Source organism: Diprion similis, chromosome 3 (assembly GCF_021155765.1).
Source record: "Diprion similis isolate iyDipSimi1 chromosome 3, iyDipSimi1.1, whole genome shotgun sequence".
Classification (NCBI taxonomy): domain Eukaryota; kingdom Metazoa; phylum Arthropoda; class Insecta; order Hymenoptera; family Diprionidae; genus Diprion; species Diprion similis.
The window spans coordinates 15,498,213-15,511,409 of record NC_060107.1 but is presented as its reverse complement, the minus strand read 5'-3'; the positions used below and the strand labels follow the sequence as shown (position 1 = coordinate 15,511,409).

Genomic DNA, 13,197 nt, shown 5'->3' with positions numbered 1-13,197 from the left:
TATTCTATCACAGATATGTTTACATATCTCCAGCTGCAGCCTGAAAAATTAGTTTCAAGTGTTTCCTAAAAATCTTCTTTCAAAAATCGACCCCAGTTTTACTCGACACAGAGCCGTCAAGAAATACGTAGAAGCACCAGAACTCAATTTTTTCCTCATATTTGTAGTACAAACGAAGCTTTAAAAAAAATAAGTTTTCTCTAGAAATTAGTCCGATTTTCATTTTCAACTCGACTTCATCGGAAATAATGAAAAAGACAACATTTTTTAAACCTTCCAGATTTTTAATAAACAATGAAATTCTAACAAATCAGAAGATCTTTTCGAAGAATTTCTAGAATTTCTTAAAATCTCTCACGCGCTACTAGAATAATTCAAACTTTTCTGCAGAAAGAATACTGGGAAAAGTTTTCCTCAAGTGGATCCAAAAACATATTACATTTCCGATGAGAATTTGTAAATACAGTTTTAAAAAATGTCCACGAATTTTTTTCACCTTGGACGAATATCGAAATTTCGAAAACTGGAGCGGCGCTTGGGCGAGGAACGTTTTTCGAACATTTCCAGGCAGGGGCGTAACTGGGCATTTAGGGGCCCCGGGGCTAGATGCAAATTGGGCCCTCTGAGTAAATAATGAAAAATATTTTTCTGGAGCCTCTCCTCCCACGCCTCATAAATTTGTTTGCAATAAAACAGTAAGATAGATGAATTGTTAGAAATCTTGAGTCAGTGGTTAGTAATCATTCTAATCAGTGACATTTTGAAAAATCAAGATTTCTAACAATTCATCTTCCATTATTTTATCCCTTAAATGGTAACGGTGGGTCACTTGTGCCTGGCGTTTTAAAAAGTACCCCAAAGTGGTCAAAAAAATTCCGCAAAATTCATGAAATCTCATCAACTATCCTAGAATAAGAACCAATCACGATACTAATGATTTGATCATTTGTTCAAACAATATAACCATATAAACAAAGAAAAACATGAAGAAGCTAGCAAGGGGAGACGGTTTGGGCGAGGCACGAGTACCCCACCGTTAACATTTAAGAGTCATTTTCACATATTTGAAATTTCGATATATCGGTCATTCGCAATATCGACCATTTCAAGATTTAACTCCCACCCAATATTGCATCATCTTTCACTCCCCGTCTTGGGGCCCCCTCATTTCGGGGCCCCGGGGAATTGCCGGTTACCCTAGCCTAGTTACGCCCCTGCAATTCCAGGCACAGCGTAAAGTTTTCGGTGGGTGAATCCGGCACTGTTAGAACGGCGAAGCCAGTATTCAGCCTAACGAGTAACCGTCGCGTCAGTCGGAGTTCATTCTTGGTGTGGTCGCCAGTTGTCGTAGAGACGGGTTACGCACGGGACGCGAGTGTAACAGTTGTTTGAAATTCGTAAATAGTTGTTTTACGTCAGTAGGTAGAACGGTCTAGTAATAATCTCAAATCGCGCCCAGGTGAAGAGTCTTCGAGTAAAAAATGACTATCAAAGACCCAAAATATGTCGAAACCGAATCGATGAATCCCTATGAAAGGCCGCCGAGTCTTTCGACCGGCCAGTCGATCAAAACATTTTTGTATAATCGAACCACAGGCGCAGTTATGGGCAGGACAGCCAGCAGCTGGGGTAAGTGAGCTTGAGCTCGTCGTTTTGGGCCCTTTTAGCCTCTGCGTCATGCGATGTTTCTTAACTGTCCTTATTTACGCGGCTAACTTTCTCAGGCCCAACCTGCCGTGAGTACAACGTGAGACATGGGTGTAACCGCATTGCTCACCAATATCAATCACTCTTGCATGTTCTACACCATAGGCACACCTGTCTGTTTTACCGGTTGAGCGACAGGCCAGGGCATTACCAGTCGTGCCAACTGTAACTAAATGGCACTATAATTGTGCCGTTTTGTGTGATCGTAGGAGGGAAATTATACTTAAACTCGTACTTCTGACCGTTTTCTCCTTTCAAAAATTCCCTAAAATTATAATTAATCTCATGAAAGACGATAAAATGTTATAAACTCTGATTATTCTCCAGGATATCTAAAAACTATCACAGATATTTGATGGAGATTTTATATACATAGTTTTCAAATATTAGCAGAGGGGTTCTACGAAAATTTCAGGAAACTGCAACTTTTGTATATGTCTTATGCAACTTGATCAGTATGAAATCAGAGATGATCAGGGTTGATACTGAATTTATTAGAATTTTGCAGATATTTTATCAAAAATAGACTGAATCATGTTTCATTTCTCTTATACATTTGGTATATCATTTATTTCTTCAATTCTAATAACCTAAAAAAACAAATAGTAATTGCTATCCAATCCGATTGAGAAAATCAATCGAGCCACTGAAATGATGAAATTTTTACAAAATTACCAATAAAAAATGTGTTGCTTGAGTAGCGATGCACTCTTTTCCACTACATAACTTTCGATACTTGAAATAACAGAACTTTTGGCGTCTAATTATGTCTCATTGTTTTCACCGTACGTAGAAACATTAACGCTTCAAACTTATTACCAAACTGGATTTGTCACGACGTTTGGCGTAACGGTTTTCGTCAATGTATAGCGCAAAATCTATTTGTAGGCGCTCCCCATGGTGGAAAGATTTTTATAGTTATCAAATTTGAAAATTTGAATAAAATAAACAACTTTTATAGAAAACAATTGATCGATTGTTAATATTCGTAGGACGTATCCCCGTAGTTAGTATATATATGTATGTATTCGAAAATGCATTTTCTTCTTAATTCAAATATTTTAGTAATATATCAAGAACAGCATGAATTCATAAAGGTTCTTACGATTAGAGAAATGAATCATGTGGAAAGTGTTCAAAGATTACGTTAAGATTCAATCGACTTAAATCTTGCTTAAGAAATTGACCACCGACAATAAATTGGGGTTAACTAATTTAATCGTGGCATCGGGGTGTTCGGAGCAAAGTATTTGTTGGTGTCAAATGAAATTAGGTGTACGTATATATATTACATACACACATATATATATATATATATATATATGGCCCGTTTCCCACTCAACGAATAAAAAATACGGTATTCCGGCTTGCCTGAGGTTTTGCAAGCGATATCCAACGCCCTTCAGTTCCCTGTAAGACTCGTTTCATTCGCGTAACCACTATGTGTAACATGCAACTATTCTTTATTTATCTACGTTCACTCAATATCTCATAATAGATGTTCAACAGCTGATGTATTTTTTAAATTCACCTGAAATGAACGGTTGATCCCGATTTGCGACTCCATATTACCTAACCTCACGCACATGAAGGGTTGCAATATTTACTTTTGTTCGTTTGTTTGATTTTTTTCTTCTTATGGGTTTCTTATATAAGTACGTGAGAATATCCTTGCTGATTAAAAAAAAAATATTTGGGTTTGCGTTTCGGAATTTCCAGTAGTCCCAATTTTGACGATATAGAATTGATTCTACTCATCAGTCAAAAACCGTATCGTATTAAGTGAAAAATATGCAAAAAACGGTACGACATTCATCCCCTGGAATTCTCAGCAAGAAATAATGACGTTTTTACTTTCTGAAAGATGTATCACTTCTATAACACTATTAAAGGTACCATCTTGAGTAATAGCTTGACATTTTTGGCTTTTGTTGAGAAAATCCTAAAAAATCTGAAGAAATTTAAGACTGTCAAACTTTTTGAAATATTGATGATTCTCTTTCAAATCAATTTTTGGCAACGAAAGTGTGATTCAAAAATTACAATTTATTTTTTCTTAAACTTTGATTCAATACGAATCCAACGATGATCGTATTTTTGTTGACACGATTTTTCAATTTTTTGTGAAATTTCTTGGTCTCAAAACTTGCCACACTTTGACTGTTAAAAATTTCAAAACAAGAACCCAAAAACGTCTTGAAAAAAATTATCGGAGATACTCGCGCGTTGTATTACAAAATAACAAAATAAAAAAAAATTCGAAAGTATCGAGATCTGGAGGGTGGTGGAGTTGAGCTGGTTCCTCTCTAAAGTATATTTTCAGTATGACGTCACTTTCCGTGAAGTTTGCATTTCTTGCGCCTCTACCGAATGGACAAATTGTATAAGCCAAGTATAAATGCATCCGTGCATCAATAGAAACCGTTGGGAAGACTATAAAGCGTGCTAGGCGAGTCGTTTTCTGTAGTGAATAATCAGAGGGTGCGGTGTTTTTTGTTGTGTTGTGTGCTCACTATCAAGCCTTATTACACATGTATACTTGGTGGCAGAATAGCATATATCGAACACGATCAAGCTCCGTGACTCACAGGAAGAAACAGGGATAGTGCGAGGGAAAATCAGCCTATTCTAATTCTACTGGAAATAGTATTTCTGGCAACTGGTCTTGTTTATTGCAATGGAATATCTGATCAATTTAACGCTTTTCAATAAAATTTATTCGCATTTCAAAGTACAATTGAAGATTTTAGATTCTTGCGATTCTGTCTTTCATCTTTATATCCAGAGGAAGTAAAAATGACTTTCTGACAGGAAATAACAATTTATCGATTTCCAAAAAGTGACATTTTTTTGTTCGCAATTTTGAGTTTATTTTTTACAGTCTCTAAAAAATAATTCACTCCTGCTCACGCAGCCTCAGTCTTTCGATCCGTGTAAAGTCGAAATGGAAAATTAAACATAACAGTTGTTCACTCAATATTAGTAAAATAAATCGATGGAAACGTTGCAAAATAATTTCGATTTCTTTTATTGTGTACATAATTCCTCTGGTATTCTACAAATTACAGGAATAATTTTCTTTATATATATATAATTACAATATTTCACGAGGTGTGTGAGTTGATTTGTAATTGTATAATTAGAATTGACAGAATTATAGATTATTTTCCAAACCTCATTTATCGTCAGCGATATAAACCAGACTAAAGTTACTAATTACAAAAACAAAACTAAGTATTCTCTTATTTTAAGTATTCAACAGCGTGAGGAAGGGAAAGAAATCAGCCTTTATCTATTTCTAGCCCTAATTCCCTGCAGTTGGATTTGTGCAGGTCTTTAAACTGGCTGGATTTTTCCAGATTTTGCATCGCCGAGGCTTCGAGCTTAACATTTAACCCAATCGGATCTCTTTTATTCCGTTCTAGTATTGTTAAAGCTCGAGGTATAACACGCATATTGTATCTATGGTCATCACTATGAACAGTGTTCAGTGCATGACGCTCTCCAGCTTCGCGGTGTGGGTGAGACCAGAAATTTAGAGACCCTCTGTTGCGTGGGTCGCTCTGCCTTTTCTACATTGTTCTACACAAGCCTCTTACACATCGGTGTGTGAAGCATGCGTTATATTCCGTGGTCTGTGGACAGGTCCCAAGTTGCGTAATACGGTAATCCTTCAATTTACAACCAATTGACCTCGATGTACACGTTTCTATGAAGGGAAGTTCAACAATTACCATTCAACGGAAGATGTACAGGGTGTTGTGATATTCGGTAGCATCGTACTTTCAAACGGGAATCTGCTGTTTTTGGAATTGATCGATATTTAGGCTACCGTGTGTTTTTACTCTTACGAAGAAGGTATCCCAGATCGATATCACCGATTTGATTTCTTTTGCAATATGTTATAGTAGACCAAAAACTAAGCGACACGTATTTTTTTTTATCTGCCATTAAACACTTCAAGACTGTGAAATCAGTTTTCTATAAATAAGGCATGTCAAGGGGCGATTTGCCAGTGTTTTTTTTTTAATTGAGAAAATTACACTTTCGTTTCTCGCTATGAGAAAACTTTTCAAGTTGGATTGGTTAAAAATATTATGTTCTGTGGCCTTATTTTGAATGATGATTTCACCCCCTTGAAGTGTTTAATGGTAGATTAAAAAAATTATGTATAGTTTAGTTTTCCTTGAAGTTCTAGATGACATTTTTTGAATCCTGAAATTTCACGAGGTCCTATGGAATCTTGGGACATCTTTAGAAGATCGAAAAGTTTTATGTACGAAATGTTTTGTGTTCTGGGAAATATGAAATATCACGAAGACGGATGTAGTCCCATGAAATTTTATGAACTCTCTTAAAATCTGTAAAACTCCGACATCAAGTCTCATGGATTCATGTTATCTCTTACGAAGTCTGGTGAAGTTTCGTAAAATCTTATCAAGTCCCGTGAAGTCTTGTATGAAATCTTATAAAATACTGTGAAATTTTGAAAAACTCTTTTGAAGTTTTATTAAGTATCTCGTGACACCCCTTGAACTTCCAAGGGATTCGCAAACTTTGTTGAAGTTTCTAAAGTCTCAGGATCTAGACTTACGAAGTAATTGGACTTTCATGTGGATGTCATACGGGAGAACAACCCCCTGAAAATTTATGCGGTCACATGAAGTTCTACAAAATTTTTCAAGCCTTGGGAAAATTTTAGCTTTTGCGACATTTTTTTGAATGCAATGTGCGTGAAATTTTGAAGTTTTTTGAAATCTTGCGAAATTACATCAGGTGCCAATAAGATCTGGCGAAGTCTTTGGAGCCTTACGCGAAATTTTTTAGAGGTCCATGAAATCGTTGAAGTATTGAACTCGCGTGTGGATCATATTTATTCCAAGTTGATAAGCCCTCGCTAGCAATTAAATTGTTTCGAATCGTCAATGCAACTTTCCTAACGCATAATTTTTGACGTCGCTGATTTATTTCAGGAAAGATTGGTCTCTTCTACTTGATATTCTACGGTGTCCTCGCTGCTCTGGTTGCGATCTGCTTTTGGGTCTTCTTTCAAACCTTGGACCCGAGAATACCGACATGGCAGTTGGATAGATCCATCATTGGCACAAATCCAGGTAAGCTAGTATCGCTATGCAGACTCAAAAGCTTTAGAAATATTTTCAATCTGAACGCGAATATTAACGTCAATCCAGACATATTAACATTCAAACTATAATAAAAACCTTTCGCAACATTTCAAGAAGTTCTGAAACGTTGTCTTCCATATATCCGATATCTTATCAGTTGTTTCTGTGCTCATCAACATTATAAAGAAATGTAAACTGAGTCAATCGAAATATTTATTTCAAAATTTACAGGCTCTAGAGAATTGTGAAATCCGAAGTATGAGGATAGTTCCCACAAAATGGTTTTGCGCTCAGTACAGTGCTAATTGCTTAAGCTTCGGGTTTAGCTAAATTGAACGTGACTGGACAGATAACTTTGCGCAAACAAATACTCCCTTATTTTGCTACATTGCATCACTAAAGCGTGAATTGTGGGTTAAAAACAACTTTTAAAATTAAATACACATTTTAGATGTTGAAGCAAATTACGTTATTAAATGAAAATTGATACATTAAATACTCGCTTGACTATCGGAATGCGAAAAAGTCTCGTTTGGAACGTTGGCGACAATATTTCATGGACAATTGCATATACAGATGTAATTTACCGAAGCTTAATGCACGTCACAGCAATCATAAACCGTAGAACTCCGCTTTGATAATCATTCTTTATCACATTCATTAAATGATGTACAAACACTTCATTCGTTATCATAATAATGGTGATACACCAGCATCGGATTACATCTGAATAAATATTGCGAAATTTTGGGTAATACAATATAATCATCACATAATTAATACGACGGTTAAATCCCTAAGGTGAAGGGATCAGTAAAAGTTCATATATACCGGGTCCAAACGTGAAAACAAGTCACCTCGGCGCCTACAGATAGGCAACCGAGCATTACAATTTCGTTCGTGAGATGGCAAACTGTAATTCCGGTTGCCTATCTGCAGACGCTGATGTGGCTTCAAAATATTAACAAAAGCTCAACTTACGCACTTTTTATTGTCAGTGGTACAATTATTTTTCATTACAACAAATTAAAACAGTCGTTCTCTTTGTCTTTGATTTTCAATAATCTTTATAACTAATATCGTTAATTTCAGGCCTAGGCTTCAGACCAATGCCACCAAGTGAGAATGTTGAAAGTACTTTAATATGGTACAAGGGAACGGATCGAAGCAATTATGCTCACTGGGTGGACACATTGGAAAAATTCCTGGAAGGTAAGACATAATTTTTTAATTATAAAGAAAAAAAAAATTCATTATTTGTTATTAATTACCCCAATACGCGCAACGTTTTTTCTTCCTGTTAACTTGTCCCTCTTCTTTTTTTAAGAAAAAAGTGAGGGACATTACACAGGTTTGCAACCAAAGAATTGCACAGGTTCTTACATTGTATCTTATAGAGTTTTACTCACTGAGACCGGGAAAATACTCAAAAAATTCCATCAGGTCAGGTTTTTTTCTTGAACTCGTGTTCGCAGTTTCATTCATAGTGAAACTTCCGTTTGACTCGAAATCTGGTATTCTATTCTTAATTCTAAAAATCCTATACAAGAGTGATTTCTTACTTCCATTTAATGTGCATCAAAAAGAGGAAGAAATGGTTTCATAGGCAAAAAGAATAAACTCGGAATGTTTTATGAAAAAAATTGTTTATTTAATTTTATAAAAAATATCGTTTGGTTAATTGTAATGAAATTATTGTTTTTTTCATTATTGTTATGCTTTTTTTTTTACGCAAACGCCTTGTATTTTGCAAAAATACTTTACGTGATGGAGGGAAATGGAAGTCATTTTTGGATTCAGTACACTCGAAAACATAATATTTACCAAAAATATTCCATGGACCTGAAATAAAAATAAAATTTGCAGACCTCTGTTATAAGGCTCAGCCCAACAATAGAAAGTTGAGTTTTCACTAGATTAGAACGCTTTAAGGTCTAGAGAATCCCTTCTAACCATTTTGAATTCTAGGTCTGTGTGCGTCCGTGCGTGAGCGCGCGATCAATTTTTGTCCAAGTATATCTTGAGAACGATTGAACGGATGTGAACAAGTTTAGTCCCAATTGCTACGATTCTCCTTAGGGGTCATTCAAATATTACGGCACATTCTGAGTAGAGGAAAGGGGCTAACTTCACTGTGAGGTGTTAACCACTCATCGATTTAATGTACACCGGATTTCAAGATTACAAAGATTTCAAAAGATTTCAAAATATTTCAAAAGATTACAAGAGACTTCATGGGATTTCCTAGGATTTTTGCGAAGGAAAATTTCAGAGGTTTGAAAAGATTTCAAGGGATTTCAAAAGATTCTAGAAGATTTCAAAGGATTTCAAAATATTTCAAAAGATTACAAGAGACTTCATGGGATTTCCAAGGATTTTTTCGAAGGAAAATTTCAAAGATTTGAAAAGATGTCAAGAAATTACAAACGATTTCAAAACCTCCCAGATAATTACAGAATATTTCAGAAGATTTCAAAGGATTCCGAAAGATTTCAAAGGATTTCAAAATATTTCAAAAGATGTCAAAAGATTTCGAAGGATTACAAAATATTTCAAAAGATGTCAAAAGATTTCAAAGGATTACAAAATATTTCAAAAGATTACAAGAGACTTCATGGGATTTCCAAGAATTTTTTAGAAGGAAAATTTCATATTGCTAGCAAATTTTCAATTGTACGAAGGTGGGAGGAGGAGGTGCGCAAACGGAATAGTTTACATACGTGGGGGGGAGGGGGGGGGGGGGCTGTGACCGCGTGTGATGTGAGGGTCCAAAATAACAGAAAACAGCGTGACGTATATTTGAATGGCTCGTTAGCTGACAATTAGAACCGATCGAATTTTGGATTCGAACAGTCCAGTAGTTTTAGTTATTCAAATGACAATATAAAACAAAATGTTAATATTTTATGAGCTCGAACGCATTCGAGCGGGAAGTTTTTAGGCTGGCTTATCGAGGTCAACAAAATGACTCACTCATTGTGTTTTTTTTCTTACATCTTCAAAGAGAGTCTCGTTTTACTTACCATGCGTTACGTTTCTTCCAACAACGCAGACTTGTTTGTTTTCTGGTTTTATTGGTTGAAACATTAGAAGAACGACTGAATTACGTTGTTTGATCTAACCAGTTGAAATACTGGTTTTCATTTGATCTGCTACCATTTCCACCTGCTTTTTTATATCCTAGAAAATTTACGACACGTTATATTTTATGATGAGTATATCACGAACGTTATCTGTCCAAGGTTCTTACATGCAAAAAAAAAAAAAAAAATGAATAGTCGCAATTAAAGAGATATATCGAACCCTCCTGTTTTACCTACAAAATCATGTGATCGTATTATATGCTTTTTTATGTCTCTTAGACAATGAAATTTTTTCAAATTCTGGATTATAACAGGATTTATCATCACGCTTGTATATTAATGAGAAAATGTTATGAAAATCAACGGAAATACTTACGTACTCGCACTTGATTTTTCCTCACTTTGATTTCGAGGCACTGTATACCTATAGTTGAAACCTACATGTTTGGCATATTTCATCAAATCACCGATCCATTCTCAGTGACAACAGCACCGAGACCATAAATTCTATACTTTCGCGAAAATTTGAAGTGATTTTGTTACTCAGTCGAGTTAAACAGTCTCAAATACGACTTGCTGATGTTTACGGTAAAACAAAAAGGCAAATAATGACATAACAGTCGAATGCTTTGTGCAATTTTGAACAGAAACATACCGATATATTTTGATTTTATGCAAAAACAAAAATGTGGCATGAAAAGTACGGACCGTGATCATGATTTCTTATTTTTCATACTACTTTTTTATTTTTGTATTCAGTGTGTTCCCTTTCAGAATTGCATGTAGAATACAGCTCGTATGCCCTGTTTTGCATTGCGATGCAAAGCTTCTGGTAATAGTCGAAATCGAAGACATTTAACGCAGTCGATAAGGACTGACTATAGGCGTATCCTTAAAGACGAATTACTGTAACGAATGCATACCTCAGTTTACAGGAAGCCTGGTTTGACTCCCGGCAGAGGTGCCAATATTCACAACTGCGATTTTGATCAACTTCCGTCACCCGGTCAAGTATGCGACGTTGATATAAAAAATTGGGACCCCTGCACCAAGGAGAACAATTATAACTACCACAAATCGGCTCCTTGCGTTTTCTTGAAGCTGAACAAGGTTGATATTGGCGGCTTCGTAATCTAAAAATTAAAAATCAGCTACTGAAACGTGTTCATAATTTAACAGAATTTGATTTCCGTTTCAGATTTACGGATGGAGGCCGGAGTATTACAACGACACTAAATCACTGCCTGACAAAATGCCACGTGATCTAAAAGAACATATAGTGGAATTGGAAAAGAAAAATGCACTCGAATTAAATACAATTTGGGTAAGCTGCGAAGGTGAAAATCCCGCTGACATGGAGAATATTGGCCCGGTTAGAGTTTTACCGAGGAAAGGATTTCCGGGTTACTTTTATCCTTATGAGAATTCCGAAGGCTATCTCAGCCCTCTGGTTGCCATCCACTTCGAAAGACCTCGAAGTGAGTACAAATAGTATAGATTTAGCAATTTTACACCGAGTTGTATGGTGAAAATGTTATATGGACAATTTAACACAGAGTAAATTAGTCTGCATTCATACAGTTTAGAGTAACTTTTACCGGTCGACTTTCCCTCATTGGTCTCGATTGTACAAAATAAGGGGTCGGCCAATCGAGACCACTAAGAAAAACATCTAGCGGTAAACTGTATTCTCAGTTGTTGAAATGTAGGCGGATCTCGGTATTTACCCTAAATTGCACAAATGCAGGTGAATTTTAACCAATTAGTTTATGGTAAATTGGTTAAAATTTTCATATAATAACCCAGCATGTATGAATTACATTCTACTAATTTTTTTTGTTTTGTATTTACAGCTGGAATTTTAATAAATGTTGAGTGCAAGGCGTGGGCTCGTAACATAAAACATGATCGTGTTTCTGGAATGGGAGCAGTGCATTTTGAGCTCATGATTGATTAGGCGATCAAACAATATTTCTGCGAAAAATCTCAAATTATACCTCCTCTTTTTTATTTCGAAATATCCCAACGCCGGTTAACAAGGTGAAAGCAAATATGAGATCATAGCATCGTTAGTTGATTGATTATTTATAATTCGCATAAGAACTGATCGAAGTGCCTTTAAATTATCATACTATAAGTAACAACAAGAGGTGGAAAATATAGGACTCAAAACTCTCATGAACCAAAATCAAATTTGGTTTTATGCCTTACAAAAATTAATATTTACTATTGTTACTATTATTATCACTTCTATTAATAATATTAGTAGATTAGCGATTAAAGTACGTTGGAAATACGTATTACAAACAACGTATTGTGTTCTTTTACACGCGGAGTGCCTTACTCCTACTTTATGATAGTCATATAATAACGTATAAAAATAATGAATATAACAGCATTAAATTGTTTAAGGAGTATTTTCGTTCATACAAATCAAATTTTTAATCCTATATGATAATAATAATATCAATATACATTATCGTTAATAGTAATTTACATTATTTAATAATACATTGTATGATTATTGTAATATGATAATAATAATATTGTATATTGCTTCTACGTGCGCATGCCGAGTGAGCGCGTCTTACAATTAGACAGTGTATGTATCTATTTTTGAAATATTTTGCTATTATAGACTGGCCTTAGAGAAAACTGGTGTAACGTGTGTAATAAATACGTGGAAGTCTAGATGTGAGGTAGAATACAAATTTCAATACAGTCATGTATCGAAGTATACGGCATCTGAGCTATGCTTGGTTCGCGATCTCAAAATTGTTTTTCCTCCAAATTTTCATAATTGTCAAAATGCGAAGTAGGAAAAACTAAAAACTAAAAAAAAAAGAAAATTCTTATCTGACTCATTTCTCTCGTCTCAAACTGTAAGATTTGGCATTCAATATTCGCAATACGTATAGACTGCACAATATATTTTAATCCGTCATTCGCTTTTTGAAATGAATTAAGTTATGTATAAAACTCAATTCCGAGAATCGTACAAATAAATTTCTTCTATGTGTAATTTTCACTTGAATAAATATCGTTATGTATACACATCAATGAATACGAAAATCAAAAAGTTTACAGACACAACACTAAACATAAAAAAAAATCGAAAAAACCGTTATTCGCAAGAATTTAAATTTCAAATGGTGAATAGGGTGACACAGTTGAACTTGTCAGCTAGCAGATGCTAAATAGCTGTACTTATTTTCGTGACTTCTGAAAGTAATTATCGATCACATACACGGTTACGACCATGAGTAAAGTGTAATTTATGG

At 35.1% G+C, this 13,197-nt stretch overlaps 1 protein-coding gene across 1 annotated transcript; it reads left to right on the top strand.

Moving 5' to 3' along the window:
* Nucleotides 1–1,289: 1,289 nt before the first annotated feature.
* Nucleotides 1,290–12,669, top strand: LOC124404497 (sodium/potassium-transporting ATPase subunit beta-2-like). Its single transcript, XM_046878664.1, has 6 exons — nt 1,290–1,629; nt 6,681–6,821; nt 7,926–8,045; nt 10,845–11,026; nt 11,115–11,394; nt 11,770–12,669. The coding sequence occupies exons 1-6, from the start codon at nt 1,482–1,484 to the stop codon at nt 11,871–11,873; spliced, it is 975 nt and encodes a 324-aa protein (XP_046734620.1). The 5' UTR covers nt 1,290–1,481; the 3' UTR covers nt 11,874–12,669.
* The last annotated feature ends 528 nt before the right edge of the window (nt 12,670–13,197 follow it).